Consider the following 11,303-nt stretch of genomic DNA (forward strand, 5'->3'; position numbering starts at 1 on the left):
AGGGAGCGGAGCGGCAGCGGTTGGCGGACGGTGTGGGGGTTCCCTTTCTGCTCTGCGCCACTCGCCGGTGGGTTTGCGTGGGCACGGCGGGGGGGGGGAAGTTGCGGGTGGGCTGGCTCGTACCGGGGCCGGGGGGGTGGTGTGTGTGGGGGGTGTGTGTAGAGGGGTCGGGGGGGGGGCGGCAGCGGCGTGGGTGCTGGCGTGGGTGGCCCGTGGGAGGGGAAGGGGGTTTATAACCCTATAAGGGATGGCGGCCGCGCCGGCGGCGGTGTGGGCGGCTCCATCCCGGTCCAGGTCCCGGTCCCGGTCCCGGTCCCGGTCCCGGTCCCTTCCCCGGGGGCAGCAGGTGCCCCTGGGCGGGCTCGGAGCACCCCCAGCCACAGCGGGCACCCCACAGCACGGCCGCCTGCACCGGGAGGGGGGTTTGGGTGTGCGCCGGGGTCCCCCGCCAGTGGGGTCCCTCCCGGCGGGTCCCCTCCCGCTGACACTTGCCTCTCTCCCCGTCCCCCCAGGTGAACCGTGACACCCCCCAAACCCCCCCAACCCCACTCCCTCCCTGTGCCGCCGCCATGTCCCGCCGCAGCCAGCGCCTCGTCACCACCCGCTACTACCCCGGGGACGACGATGCCACGACCAGCAGCAGCAGCAGCTCCCAGATGGGGGGTCAGCAGCTGCCCTTCAAGGAGAGCACCAGCAGGTTAGTGGGGTGCAGGGGTGCCCCCCACCCACCCCTTCCAGGGCACTCCGTCCCACACCACAGGCCGGCATCGGGGCGGCTTGGAGGGAGCATGATGGTGAGCTCGCTGCGTTTTGGCATGGCCGCCTTGGCACTGGCTGTGCTCCCCACCCGTGGCACCTCTGAGTGTGTGTGTGTGTGTGTGTGTGTGTGTCCCGGCCCCAGCCCTGGCACAGGAGGCCACCGTGGATGGCTCGGGGTGGCTGCGTGCCTTCCCCCAGCCGCAGCCGCCTCCGGCGTGATGGCGGGAGGGAGGTACGCTGCAAGTGCCGGGGCCGGAAAACCGCAGCGGTGCGAGCGGAAGACGGTGCCGGCAGCTGCCCGGGGATGGGCGGGAGGGCCTTTCGCAAAGCGGTGCTTGCACCTTCCGAAACCTGCCGCCATCCAGTACAACTAGGGAGGGGTAGGGGGGTGGAAGGAAGTGATGTCAACCGAGAGATTGGGGTGAATTCCCCATTTCTCCCCCACGGGTGCACTGTGACGCCACCCCCACACCCCCTCCCCCGCACACCCCCACCATAACCACGCGTGGCTGATGAGCCCGTTCTCGCCCCTGGCAGGATGACCAGGAGGAAATCGAGCAGCACGAAGCGCCTCTCTCCCGCTCCCAGCACCCAAACCTCCTACTACAGCGAGTCCGTGATGAGCGAGTCCTACCTGGGGGGCAGCCGGGCCCTTGCCGCCCTGGGCAGCTCCATGCTGGACGATGCCCTGGACAGCAGCACCTACTGGGGTGAGCCCTCCTTCCCTCTCTCCCCCCCTTTCCATGGCAGTTGTGGACATCCCTGAGGGTGGGATGGTGTTGGGGCAGCCCCAGCCCAGCTGACTGGGTTGCCCCCCTGTGGTGGTGGGTGGTTTCTCAAGGGAGGCTCTGTTGGGGCCAGGTGGGGAGTTCTCCACCAGGAGGAGAAGAGGGACTGGGGACACCGAGTCCAGTAAGATTAACGGGCTGCTGGAGAGCAAGACGTACGACACCTACGCCTCCTCATCTGGGTACTCCTCGGAAGACGACTATGGCGGTAGGGATGCACCAGCTTCTCTGTGGTGGCAGGGGTGCTGGGGGAGACTGGGAGGACCAGCCTGGGGCCTGGCTGTGCCCAGGATGCTGCCAGCCCCCCTCTTGCACACCACTCCACCCCCATCCAAAGCCTTCACCCTCGATGACGCGCAGAGATGCAGGTTCTGCTTGGTGACTTACTGCCTCGCTTCTTCCTTTCCAGGTCACTTTTACTCAGGCCAGAGTAGCTCCAGGTCGGGGCTGAGGAACGCAGCCTCCCGGGTGGGCTCCTTCCTCTGGCAGGTGCTCACCTCCCCAGGTGAGTGGAGGGCTGGTGGGGGGGTTTCTAGCAGCACCCTTCTTCCCTGCCGGCATCTCCACTCCTGTGTGGAGTCTGTGCTGTTCCCTCATTGGATGGAGGGGCTTTATCCCCCTGTGGCAGTGTACTCAGGGACAGAGGGGACATCTCTGCCGGGACCCCGCCTGAGGCTCAGTTTCTCTCCTGGCAGTTCGGTTTGTGGGATGGCTGTTCTCAGGGCTGGCAGCTGCCTGGAACCGCCTCACTGGCACAGCTCCCCGCCTGGGCAGACTCCCCCTCTCCAGGTGAGTGTGGCGGCAGGATGCCGGGATGGGGGAGGCATGGGGAAAACCTGCAGGACCCCAGAGACGGGGTGCCCCAAAGAGTCCAGCACGTGTGGAGTGTGGGTGTCCTGTGCCGAAGCCCAGCTGGGTTTTGCTTTCCCTCTGGCCCCCATCCAGAGGAGTGCTGCAGTGGGGTAAGGTGGCTGCAGTCCTACAGAAGACTTTCTCCTCCATGTTCCAGGCGCTACCCGTGGGTGAAGAGGTCCCTGCTTCTGCTGCTGCTCCTCCTGCTCCTCTCTGCTGCCGCCTACGGTGAGTCAGCCCAGCTCGATCCGTTCCCCTGAGATGTGGGGCAGTGCAGAGCATCCCACTGCCGTACCCAGGGGATGGGATGGCCCTGAGCTCAGTCCCTGTGGCTCCTGGTACTCTGGTTCATCTGCACCCCTGTGCTGGGGCCTCCTGGTAACCCCAGGTGATGCTGGTGGCTGAGCCTCTGCATGTCCACCCTGTGCCCCGCTGTGGCCCATTACCAGCCTGCCGTTTTAACCATCCCATCTCCCTGCGTGCCCAGGAGCTTGGTACTTCTACCCTTATGGGCTATCGACACTCAGTGTCCCTGCCTTCCCGTGGTGGGGAGCCGGAAAGCTTTCCTCCTCCGATGTGCCTGTGGCAGGGGACCTGACCGCGCTGGACCAGGTAAGCCTCAGCAAAGGTGCGGTGGTGACCTGGGTGGGTGACTTCCAGGGAGAGCCAGGACAGTGCAGTCTATGGCTGAAGGAGCCCTTCCAGGGGATAAGGAAGTGGTGGAGGATGGGGCAGATGGTGGAAATGGCTTCCCCAGCTTGTGGCTATCTCGCTGTCCAAGTGTCCCAGGGGTGGTGCAGGGGGAACATCTGCCCCGTCTTGGGAAGCAGCGGATGAATAAGATGCCACTGACTCTGGGGACCGGGTGGTCTGGGTCCCCTTTCACAGGGGTCCCTGTGGAGCGGGCAGTCCCCCGGGGATCTGCACCTCCCTGGGCATCTGCACTGGATTCTGCCTTTGCTCTGCCACAGGGGCTACAGGGGGAGCACCGGCTCCTGGCTCGCTTCCAGGCCCTGGAGAAGCGCTTCAAGGCACTGGAGACCGAGGTGTCACAGTGGGAGCTGCGGCAGGGGGCGGCAGCGGTGTCAGCAGCAGGGGGCCCACCCCCGGGGGATGTCTTGGCGCTGCTGGAGGGGCTGGTGAGCCGCCGGGATGCAGGGCTGAAGGAGCATCTTCTCACCGATGTGACCAGCCACCTACAGGTGAGGGGTGCAGGGGGCATGTGGGGAGATGAAGGCATGCAGGACTGAGCTCTGATGTTCTCCCATGTTCCTCACCCTGCAGGGTGAGCTGGCTGCCCTCCGAGCTCAGGTGCAGAGGGATTTAGACGGACGTCTGGGGAAGATGACACAAGCCTCTCAGGTACGGTGATGAGCGTGTGGTGGTACCCAGGTGGGACATCCTCACCACCGGCATCACAGGTCTCACCGCTTCCCCTTCTTCTGGCAGGAGATGGAAGCACACTTGCTGGAGCTGAACTCGAAGTGGCAGAGGTAACGCTGGCTGGCTGGGCAGAGCCACCACTCTGTTTAGGGGCAGGCAGATAGTGGGGTTAAAACCCCACAGCAAGGCTTGGGAAGGAGTTTCCAGGTCTTGGTTTGCTCCAGTCAAAAGAGAGGTTGAGAGGCAGTCTTGGGTGAAAAGGAGGGATGGATACATGGGCATGACCACAAAAAAGTGCCCTGGCTGGCAGCAGGGCTCAAAAGGGTGATTGCAGCAAATGACCTCTGTCACTGTCACTTTGCATCACTGTGGGGAATGTGTCCCTTTGGCTGAGGGGTGAGCTGGGGATGCTTTCCCATGGGATGCAGTAAAAGAGTTCATGGCCACAAGAATTAAAACTGTTTGGGGCTGGAGAAGGGGTTGAGCCCAGGCAATGGAGGATGAACCTCCTCCAGTTTGCAGAGGGGAGCTGGGACTGTCGGTGCACAGTTTTGTTACCTCTCTCTTGGCACAGCTCGGTGCAGGAGGGCCTGCGAGGCAGCTTCCAGCAGGAGGTGGACAAACTGGAACAGGAGGTGGCAGCGCTGAGGAGGGAGCTGGTGGGCCTCAAGTCGGACCAGGAGGTGATGGGGAAGCATGTGGAGGGGATGCTGGAGCAGCTGAAGGCTGTGCGGGCTGATGTGAGTCCCTGGTCCCCACACTCTTTGGCAGAGAGAGGCATGAGGGTCCCTGTCCCAGGGCTGAGCTCTGTCCCCACCGTTTCAGGTGGAAGCGCAGTTCCCAGCGTGGGTCAGTCGGTTCCTGTCGCAGTCCCGGCAGGATGGTGCTGCTGGCCTTGTCCTCCAGCAGGAAGACTTGCAAGTGGAGCTCCAGGCCCTGGAGCACAAGATCCTGGCCAAAGTCTTGGAGGACGGGAGGCTGTCGGCACGGGATGCTCAGGCCGGTATTGGAGTGGCCCTGCAGCAAGGGGGGACCACGGGGGTGACGGAGGAGGTGAGTGCTGGCCTGAACCTCAGGGTGATGATGGTGACCCCAGGTGTGGGATGGGAGCTGTACCCCATTGGGTGTGTGCAGGGAGGGCTGGCATGCATGCCTGGCAGATGGCAGAGCCGTGAGGACAGCCCTTCCAGCTGGGACACCGATCCTGGGTTCACAACCCACCTGGAAGGAGCACCCCTGAAACTCCTCCATCCCTTCTTGGCTTCAAGCCTCCCCTGGGCTGTCCCTGTGCCCTGCACCGGAGGGGGTCATAGGTGGTGATATCCACACCCTGTGAAGCTCTTGCTGGCTTAAAACCCGCGTTTCTGCTTGTGCATCTCTCGCCCAGAAGGCAGGGTAGGTGCCACCAAGGTGGGCAGGCACTGGCAAGGTTTCCCATGGGTTGAGCATCCCGCTTACCTCCTTCCCTTAGCAGCGCTGCAGAGTCATCTGGGGCAAAGCATTTCGGTAGAATGACACCATGGGGAAAAAATGAGCCTGCTTGCTTTGGAAAAAGTTGTTGGCAATTCCCTGCGGAGCTGGTGGAGGGGAGGGATCAAGCTGGGATTAGCAGCCTCCGCAGCCTGCGCAAGCTTCGTGCACACCATAAACTTTAGACACACACAGCGGTGCTGCCAGGTCCTGGCTCCTGGGGCTGGCTTTGGCTCCAGAAGGATGCTCTGGCTGGCTCCCCCTTTTCCAGATGGGGGACAGCTCCTATCAATCCTGTGAGATGGAGCAGGAGGGACCAGCAGATTATGCTGGAGAGGACTGGGTGGGCTGTCAGGTTGTCTGGTACCCGCTGGGGGATACCCCTCCTGCTCTGGGGCCAGCCCCTCTTTCGGGGTGGGGGTGGGTGAGCCCAGCCTGCCTGGGCGTTGCCCCTTCACTGCACAGCTCCTCATCTGGGGTATTTTTAGCAATCTCTAAGGAGGCCTCATAGAATCATAGAATGGTTTAGGTTGGAAAGGACCTTGAAGATCATCAAGTTCCAACCCCCCACCTCCCACTAGACCAGGTTGCCGAAGGCCACATCCAGCCTGGCCTTGAACACCTCCAGGGATGGGGCCCCAACAACCTCTCTGGGCAACCTGTTTGGCTTCCCGGCCAAATGTGTGTCTTCTCATTTTTGCCATGGTGATTCATACCCTGGCTGTTTTGCGGGAAGGTCCTTGTTGCCCTCTCCATCCCTGCAGGGGTGGAGGTGGGTGAGGAGCAGGATGCCTGCCCCAGCCCTTCACCCCTCGTGCCCTCTGCTCCCCCTGCAGCAAGTGCACCTCATTGTGGGCCAGGCCCTGAAGCGCTACAGCGAGGACCGCGTGGGGATGGTTGACTACGCCTTGGAGTCAGCAGGTAGGTGGTGGTGGGGCTCTTGCCCACCCGAGACGAGCCAACCATCCTGGGGAGGGGACCCGCAGGGTGGTGGCATGCAGCTCACCTGCTGCCATCCCCTCTGTGTGCCAGGGGCCAGCGTCATCAACACCCGCTGCTCTGAGACCTACAGGACATGGAAGGCGCTGAGCTTGTTCGGCATTCCCCTGTGGTACCACTCGCAGTCCCCCCGTGTCATCCTGCAGGTAGGCACCCTCGGGGTGAGACCCCACCAAGGGGGAGGACTGGCCAGGCTAGTTCTTGTGTGGGCTTGGTGGGTTTTATTGGGTTCTCAATATCGCTCCAAGCAAGCGGCCAGGCTGATGTTGGGGGGGGAAGAAAAACGGCACTGATGGTGATAACGCTGCTGGTGTCTTGTTCCTGTGCTTGTAGCCAGATGTCAACCCTGGGAACTGCTGGGCGTTTCGAGGGTCCCTGGGCTTTGCCATCATCCGCCTCTCCAGCATCATCCGCCCTACGGCTGTAACGCTGGAGCACATCCCGAAAGCCCTCTCGCCCCAGGGCACCATCCCCAGTGCCCCCAAGGACTTCGCTGTCTACGTGAGTGCCCTCGCCCGCACCCAAGGGGGGGAGCGGGGGGACACGGTGGGAGGATGCCATGGTGGAGGGTGCAGGAGGGGAGGGCTAGCAAGTCCTGTATCTGGCTGTGGGGTGCTCTGGAGGGTGGGTGTTATCCTGAAGAGGAGGAAGAAACAGTACTGGGGGTGGAGAGGCAGAGTACCGGTCTTTGGGAAGGTTTGGGGGGCACTGGCAGAGAAGGGATTGAGTAGGTATAACTCTCGGTCTTCTCACCCATCCTTCCCCACTGGCCCCCATCCACATTTGTCTGTTTTGGCCTCGAAGAGCAGGAGTGGGGGCCAAGCACGCTTGTGTCTCTGTCTCCATCTTCTACCCGGGGTGCTCTCATCACCTCCAGTCTCCCTCTCTGATCACCCCTGGTTCTCCCTTTCTGCCTCCCTGCCCCTCCATAGGGCTTGAAGGAGGAGAGAGAGGAGGAGGGCGTTCTCCTGGGGCAGTTCACCTACAACCATGATGGCGACCCCATCCAGACATTTTACCTGGAGGTAAGTGCTTTGCCCTTGGAGTAGCTGACCCTGAGAATAAAATGTGGCTCCTGAGGGTCTCTGATCCCTTGAGAGCTCTCAAGTGCTCAGTTTTTTTTCTTTTTTCCTCTGTCCCAGGGTGATGATATGGGCACATACCAGCTGGTGGAGCTCCGGATACTGAGCAATTGGGGCCACCCTGAATACACCTGCATCTACCGCTTCCGCGTGCACGGAGAGCCGGCGCACTGACCCCCGGCTCCCATGCGGGATGAGGATGCTGCTGGGCCGACAGCCAGAGGGGATTTGTCTGGTTCACCACTTTGAACACAGAAATCCTGGGATGCACCAGGAGCTGCTCCCCTTGAGGGAGAAGAAGAGCTGGTGTTTAAGGGGTGAGGCTTTCGCTCTTCCAAGGACCGGGGTGGTGAGGCAAGAGCATCCCACATGGGTCCCTAGCGCAGCCTGGCTTGTTTTCAGTGCGTATTGGACATTTTAACTTTTTAAGCTAATTTTTTATTGGGTCTGCGCAGCCCCTCGTCCCCGTTGCCTCGCTTCTTCCTGACGGCGCGCCTAGTGTTACTGGGGCTTGGGGAAGGGGTACGTAATTTTGCGATGTGCTTCACGCAGGCTTGGGTGTGATATGGTGTACGGGACCGTGGTGACTGGCTTGGTGCTGCCAGAGTAGGTAGGAACCCACCGGTCACAGCCACCGAGTCTCTCTCCCCTCCACACGGGGTCATTTCTCCTGCCTTGGTTTAGGTAAAGGTCTCCAGACCTCCAATGCTGGGCCAGCAGAGGGGAAATAAGACAGTATTAATGAAGTATTAACATAAAACTAACGGTTTGGGGCAGCAGGAGGGGAAGAAATTCGGCATGCACTGGTGGCAGAGCTGGCCCCGGTGCTGCTGTCCGTCCACTCAAGCCCTTCTGCTGCCGGCAGCTGTGTTGGGTCTTGGTTCCCCAGTGTTAAGCTTGACGATGCTATTGAAAACTCCTGTTGCCTGCTTCCCCTTTTGGGTTGGTTCTGTTTTTTTTTGTTGTTTGTTTGTTGTTTTGTTTTGTTTTTTTTTTTTTTTAAGGGGGGTGCGGGTGGGGTGGGGTGGGGAGAGGGTGTTATTTTCCAGTTGGGGTCTTCAGGATTTTTGTGTTGTGGATTTTTTTTTTTTATAGTAACTAAGGAAAAAATGACTTTTTCCATGCGATTTCTACTTAACCAGGGAATGTTAATGGTGCTGCTTGGGCGAGTGGCTTAGATGCGAAGAGGGCTTAGAGCTTTGTTTAGTAGGAGAATAGCACACATAGTAGGATGAGCTAGAATAAGATGAGCAGAGCTGTTTCAAATGCGGGCCTCGAGTTGTCGGGGGCTCGGTAGCTGGACCTGGGAGACAAGGTCTTCTGTGGACTGCTGTTTGGCGGGGTGCCGGAGGGGCTCCTGCCTTCCTTGCTCCTGAGATGTCCTCTGAGACTGCAACGTGTGGCCAGGGCTGGTCACCTGTGGCTGCATCTGTACATAGTGTGACTCTTGGCAGCGTGTGGGGAGCTGCTGCCCCGATGCCCTGCTCTACTCTCTGCGTGCTGTGGTGGTCTGCTGGGTGGGAGACAGGGCGGAGGGGAGACCTCCTTCCCCAGGGGTCGCAGGTGCCAGCGTGCAGCTTCACCTCGGGGGGCAGCAGGGCCTCTCCCAACCTGTGTGGTGCTCAGGGCTGCCTCTGCCACCTCCTGGTTCCTGGTCGCAGGTGGCTGGCGTGGGCTGACCTCCTTTCTCTTGGAAGGAGTCCTTTTCCCTCTTGCCTTCTCCTCGCTGGCGTGGCTCAGCTCCCCCAGGCCTGGCTGCAGAGGACCATGCCAGAGAGGGATGGGGAGTCCTGCCTGCACTGGGCACGTAAATCCTTTGTGCCCATCAAGCAGTGGGGGGAGCCATGGCAGGTGACTGCAGGAAGGATGCAGAGAGACCTTCCGAAGACTGAGGAGTGCCAGGGCCATCTGGCTGCCCCACCTCCTGGCTGCCTGCAGGACGCTTAGTTTGGCTTATGTTCTTGGATGGCGTTTACAACCTCCACATTTTTGTTTCAGCGCTGTCTGATGCTGGAATCATCTTCCCTGGCACTGCAAGCGCTTGGGGGAGCACCATGACTTGAGTCCCGCTCTGGTCTTCTCCGCTTGAAGCGCTGTAGGGTGAAGGGCATAGAGGAGGGGAAGGGGCTGAAGAGGTTTCTCCCTTCAGCATGCCCTGGTGTGCATCAGGCAGAGGGGCTGAGCCCTGCCACCCTCTCCCCCTGTGTCAACTCCAGGGGCTGAGGGTGATGGTGACACCATTCCTTCTGGAGGTGGTCCCCTTGCTCCAAGCAAGGGCAGTGAACCCACAGGGTGCAGCCCCATCTCCCAACTGGTTAAAATTACCCTGCGGAGCTGGGAGGCCCTGCTGCTGGGAGAAAGTGGACCCGCAGCCAGATCCTGTGATGATAAATTCTCTCCTATATTAAGCGCAGTCTTAATTCTTGGCAGCCACAGTCAAAAGTTATTTTAAGCTTGTCTACAGCTGCCCGCTTGCCTTGGAGTCGTGTCCGTGAGCGCCCTGCGTGCACGGAGTTGTGCTTTTACCAATGCCTAGACCTGTCCTGGGCTCAGCAAAGCAGCTCCTGCGTTTAATTGAATGATAGAGAAAGCAGAGATGAAGCTCTCCCCCTTCCCCAGGGGTTCTCTGGCAGCTGGAGCAAATGCCGTAACCATGAGGCTGGAAAACCCCTTTTCTTGCCTCTCTTCTGGCTTCCTAGCCTCTGAGCTGGGCAGACAGGCTCTTTGCCCATGGAAAAAAAAATTGTTTTTGTGGTAAACGAGGTGTGCTGGTGAGAGGTGGGAAAGGGAGACCCCTTTCCCTAACAAAGTAGTTGGAGCAGGGTCTCTGCTCCTTCCAAGGGTGTGTTAACCACAAGCTATGGAGTGAGGAGCATTTGGTTTTACTGTCCTTTGGAGATGGAAGTCTCTGCTGTCCTGGGGTAAAACACCCTGGAGACACTGGTGAGAGGTCACCCTGGGGTTTATGCTCTTCTCTAGAGACACTGGTGAGAGGTCACCCTGGGGTTTATGCTCTTCTCTAGAGGGCAGCTCTGTTTTCGGAGGTCTTGCCATGCCAACTGGGTGGGGGCTCCCCAGGAGGGCGTGCTGGGCTTCTGCAGCGCTTTCCCTGAGCTGCAAAGGAAAAGAGGGCAGGTAGAACTGCCGCTTCAGCACAGCACAGGGGTATCTAATCCTTGTGCTGATGCAGAAGATGCACCCAGCGAGGCAGGAGAAATGCAAAACAGCTGTCAGAGCAGATTTCCCTTATTTACTCCATTTCCCTCCTCTATTCTCCCTCCTTCTGGGTTTGCCCTACACAGGTGTTATGAATTAGCCCTGCAGAAACAGATGGCTACAGGCAGGAGATGAGTTTGTATTTGATGCTGTAGCCTGTTGCAAATGCTGCACTGTTTTGTTCATTTTATTTTTTAATCAACAGATTGTAATTTATGCCTATGCAAGGAGGAGAAAAAAAAAAAAAGACCAAGACAAATAAATTATAGCAAAACTGCTGTGAGTGCTTTGTGTGTTTTGCTGCTGAATTTTCTGGTGGGAATGATGCCCAGCTAGTAGACAGAAGAAAAACTACAGTAATAGCTCTGTCTATGTATTCTCCTGGCAAATCCTTATTTTCCAACTTTCTAGGGTCAGTGGTTTTCACCTTGTCATCGAGCAGGCTCTGGGAGGCAAAAGCTGCTTGGAGCAATGATGAAAATAAGACCTACTCTTAAAAACTTGAATAGCTTGGGACACTTAAAATCAAAATACTGTTTCTTTGATGACTTCTAGCAGTCTAGGTCTGTGATAGACCATGGCTGTGTCCTCAATCCATCTGGCAGTGACCTTGAAGCTGCCCCTAAGCATCACTCTGTCCTCTGCTTTATCGTGGCCATGAGCAGAGCACAGCTTGGCCATGAGGAATGACAAATTATACTCAGCCTGACACTAATCAAATCAAAAGTAGGTGCGTGTTGCTCTCTTTCCCTTA

At 59.2% G+C, this 11,303-nt stretch overlaps 1 protein-coding gene and 1 long non-coding RNA gene across 2 annotated transcripts; both read left to right on the top strand.

Annotated features, from left to right (window-relative positions):
* Positions 1-519: 519 nt before the first annotated feature.
* SUN2 (Sad1 and UNC84 domain containing 2) lies at positions 520-8,257 on the top strand. Its single transcript, XM_082498717.1, has 17 exons — positions 520-697; positions 1,297-1,469; positions 1,621-1,755; positions 1,957-2,052; positions 2,243-2,336; positions 2,557-2,627; positions 2,887-3,011; positions 3,371-3,601; positions 3,684-3,761; positions 3,849-3,892; positions 4,357-4,522; positions 4,608-4,835; positions 6,089-6,173; positions 6,285-6,397; positions 6,585-6,752; positions 7,184-7,276; positions 7,394-8,257. The coding sequence occupies exons 1-17, from the start codon at positions 570-572 to the stop codon at positions 7,505-7,507; spliced, it is 2,142 nt and encodes a 713-aa protein (XP_082354843.1). The 5' UTR covers positions 520-569; the 3' UTR covers positions 7,508-8,257.
* A 1,071-nt stretch (positions 8,258-9,328) lies between these two features.
* Positions 9,329-10,832, top strand: LOC309685083. The gene is made up of 2 exons (XR_014270400.1): positions 9,329-10,283; positions 10,328-10,832. It is a non-coding gene; the product is annotated as an uncharacterized lncRNA (long non-coding RNA).
* Positions 10,833-11,303: the final 471 nt, after the last annotated feature.

The sequence above is a fragment of the Vanellus vanellus genome, assembly GCF_965231255.1.
Source record: "Vanellus vanellus genome assembly, chromosome: 1".
Taxonomy (NCBI): domain Eukaryota; kingdom Metazoa; phylum Chordata; class Aves; order Charadriiformes; family Charadriidae; genus Vanellus; species Vanellus vanellus.

Bases quoted from the DNA above. Each gene is read 5' to 3' on its own strand.
- SUN2 (XM_082498717.1), top strand. From the start codon at position 570: ATGTCCCGCCGCAGCCAGCGCCTCGTCACCACCCGCTACTACCCCGGG. The intron at 2,337-2,556 runs GTGAGTGTGGCG...TCCATGTTCCAG, and splicing joins GGCAGACTCCCCCTCTCCAG to GCGCTACCCGTGGGTGAAGA. The intron at 6,753-7,183 runs GTGAGTGCCCTC...GCCCCTCCATAG, and splicing joins CCAAGGACTTCGCTGTCTAC to GGCTTGAAGGAGGAGAGAGA.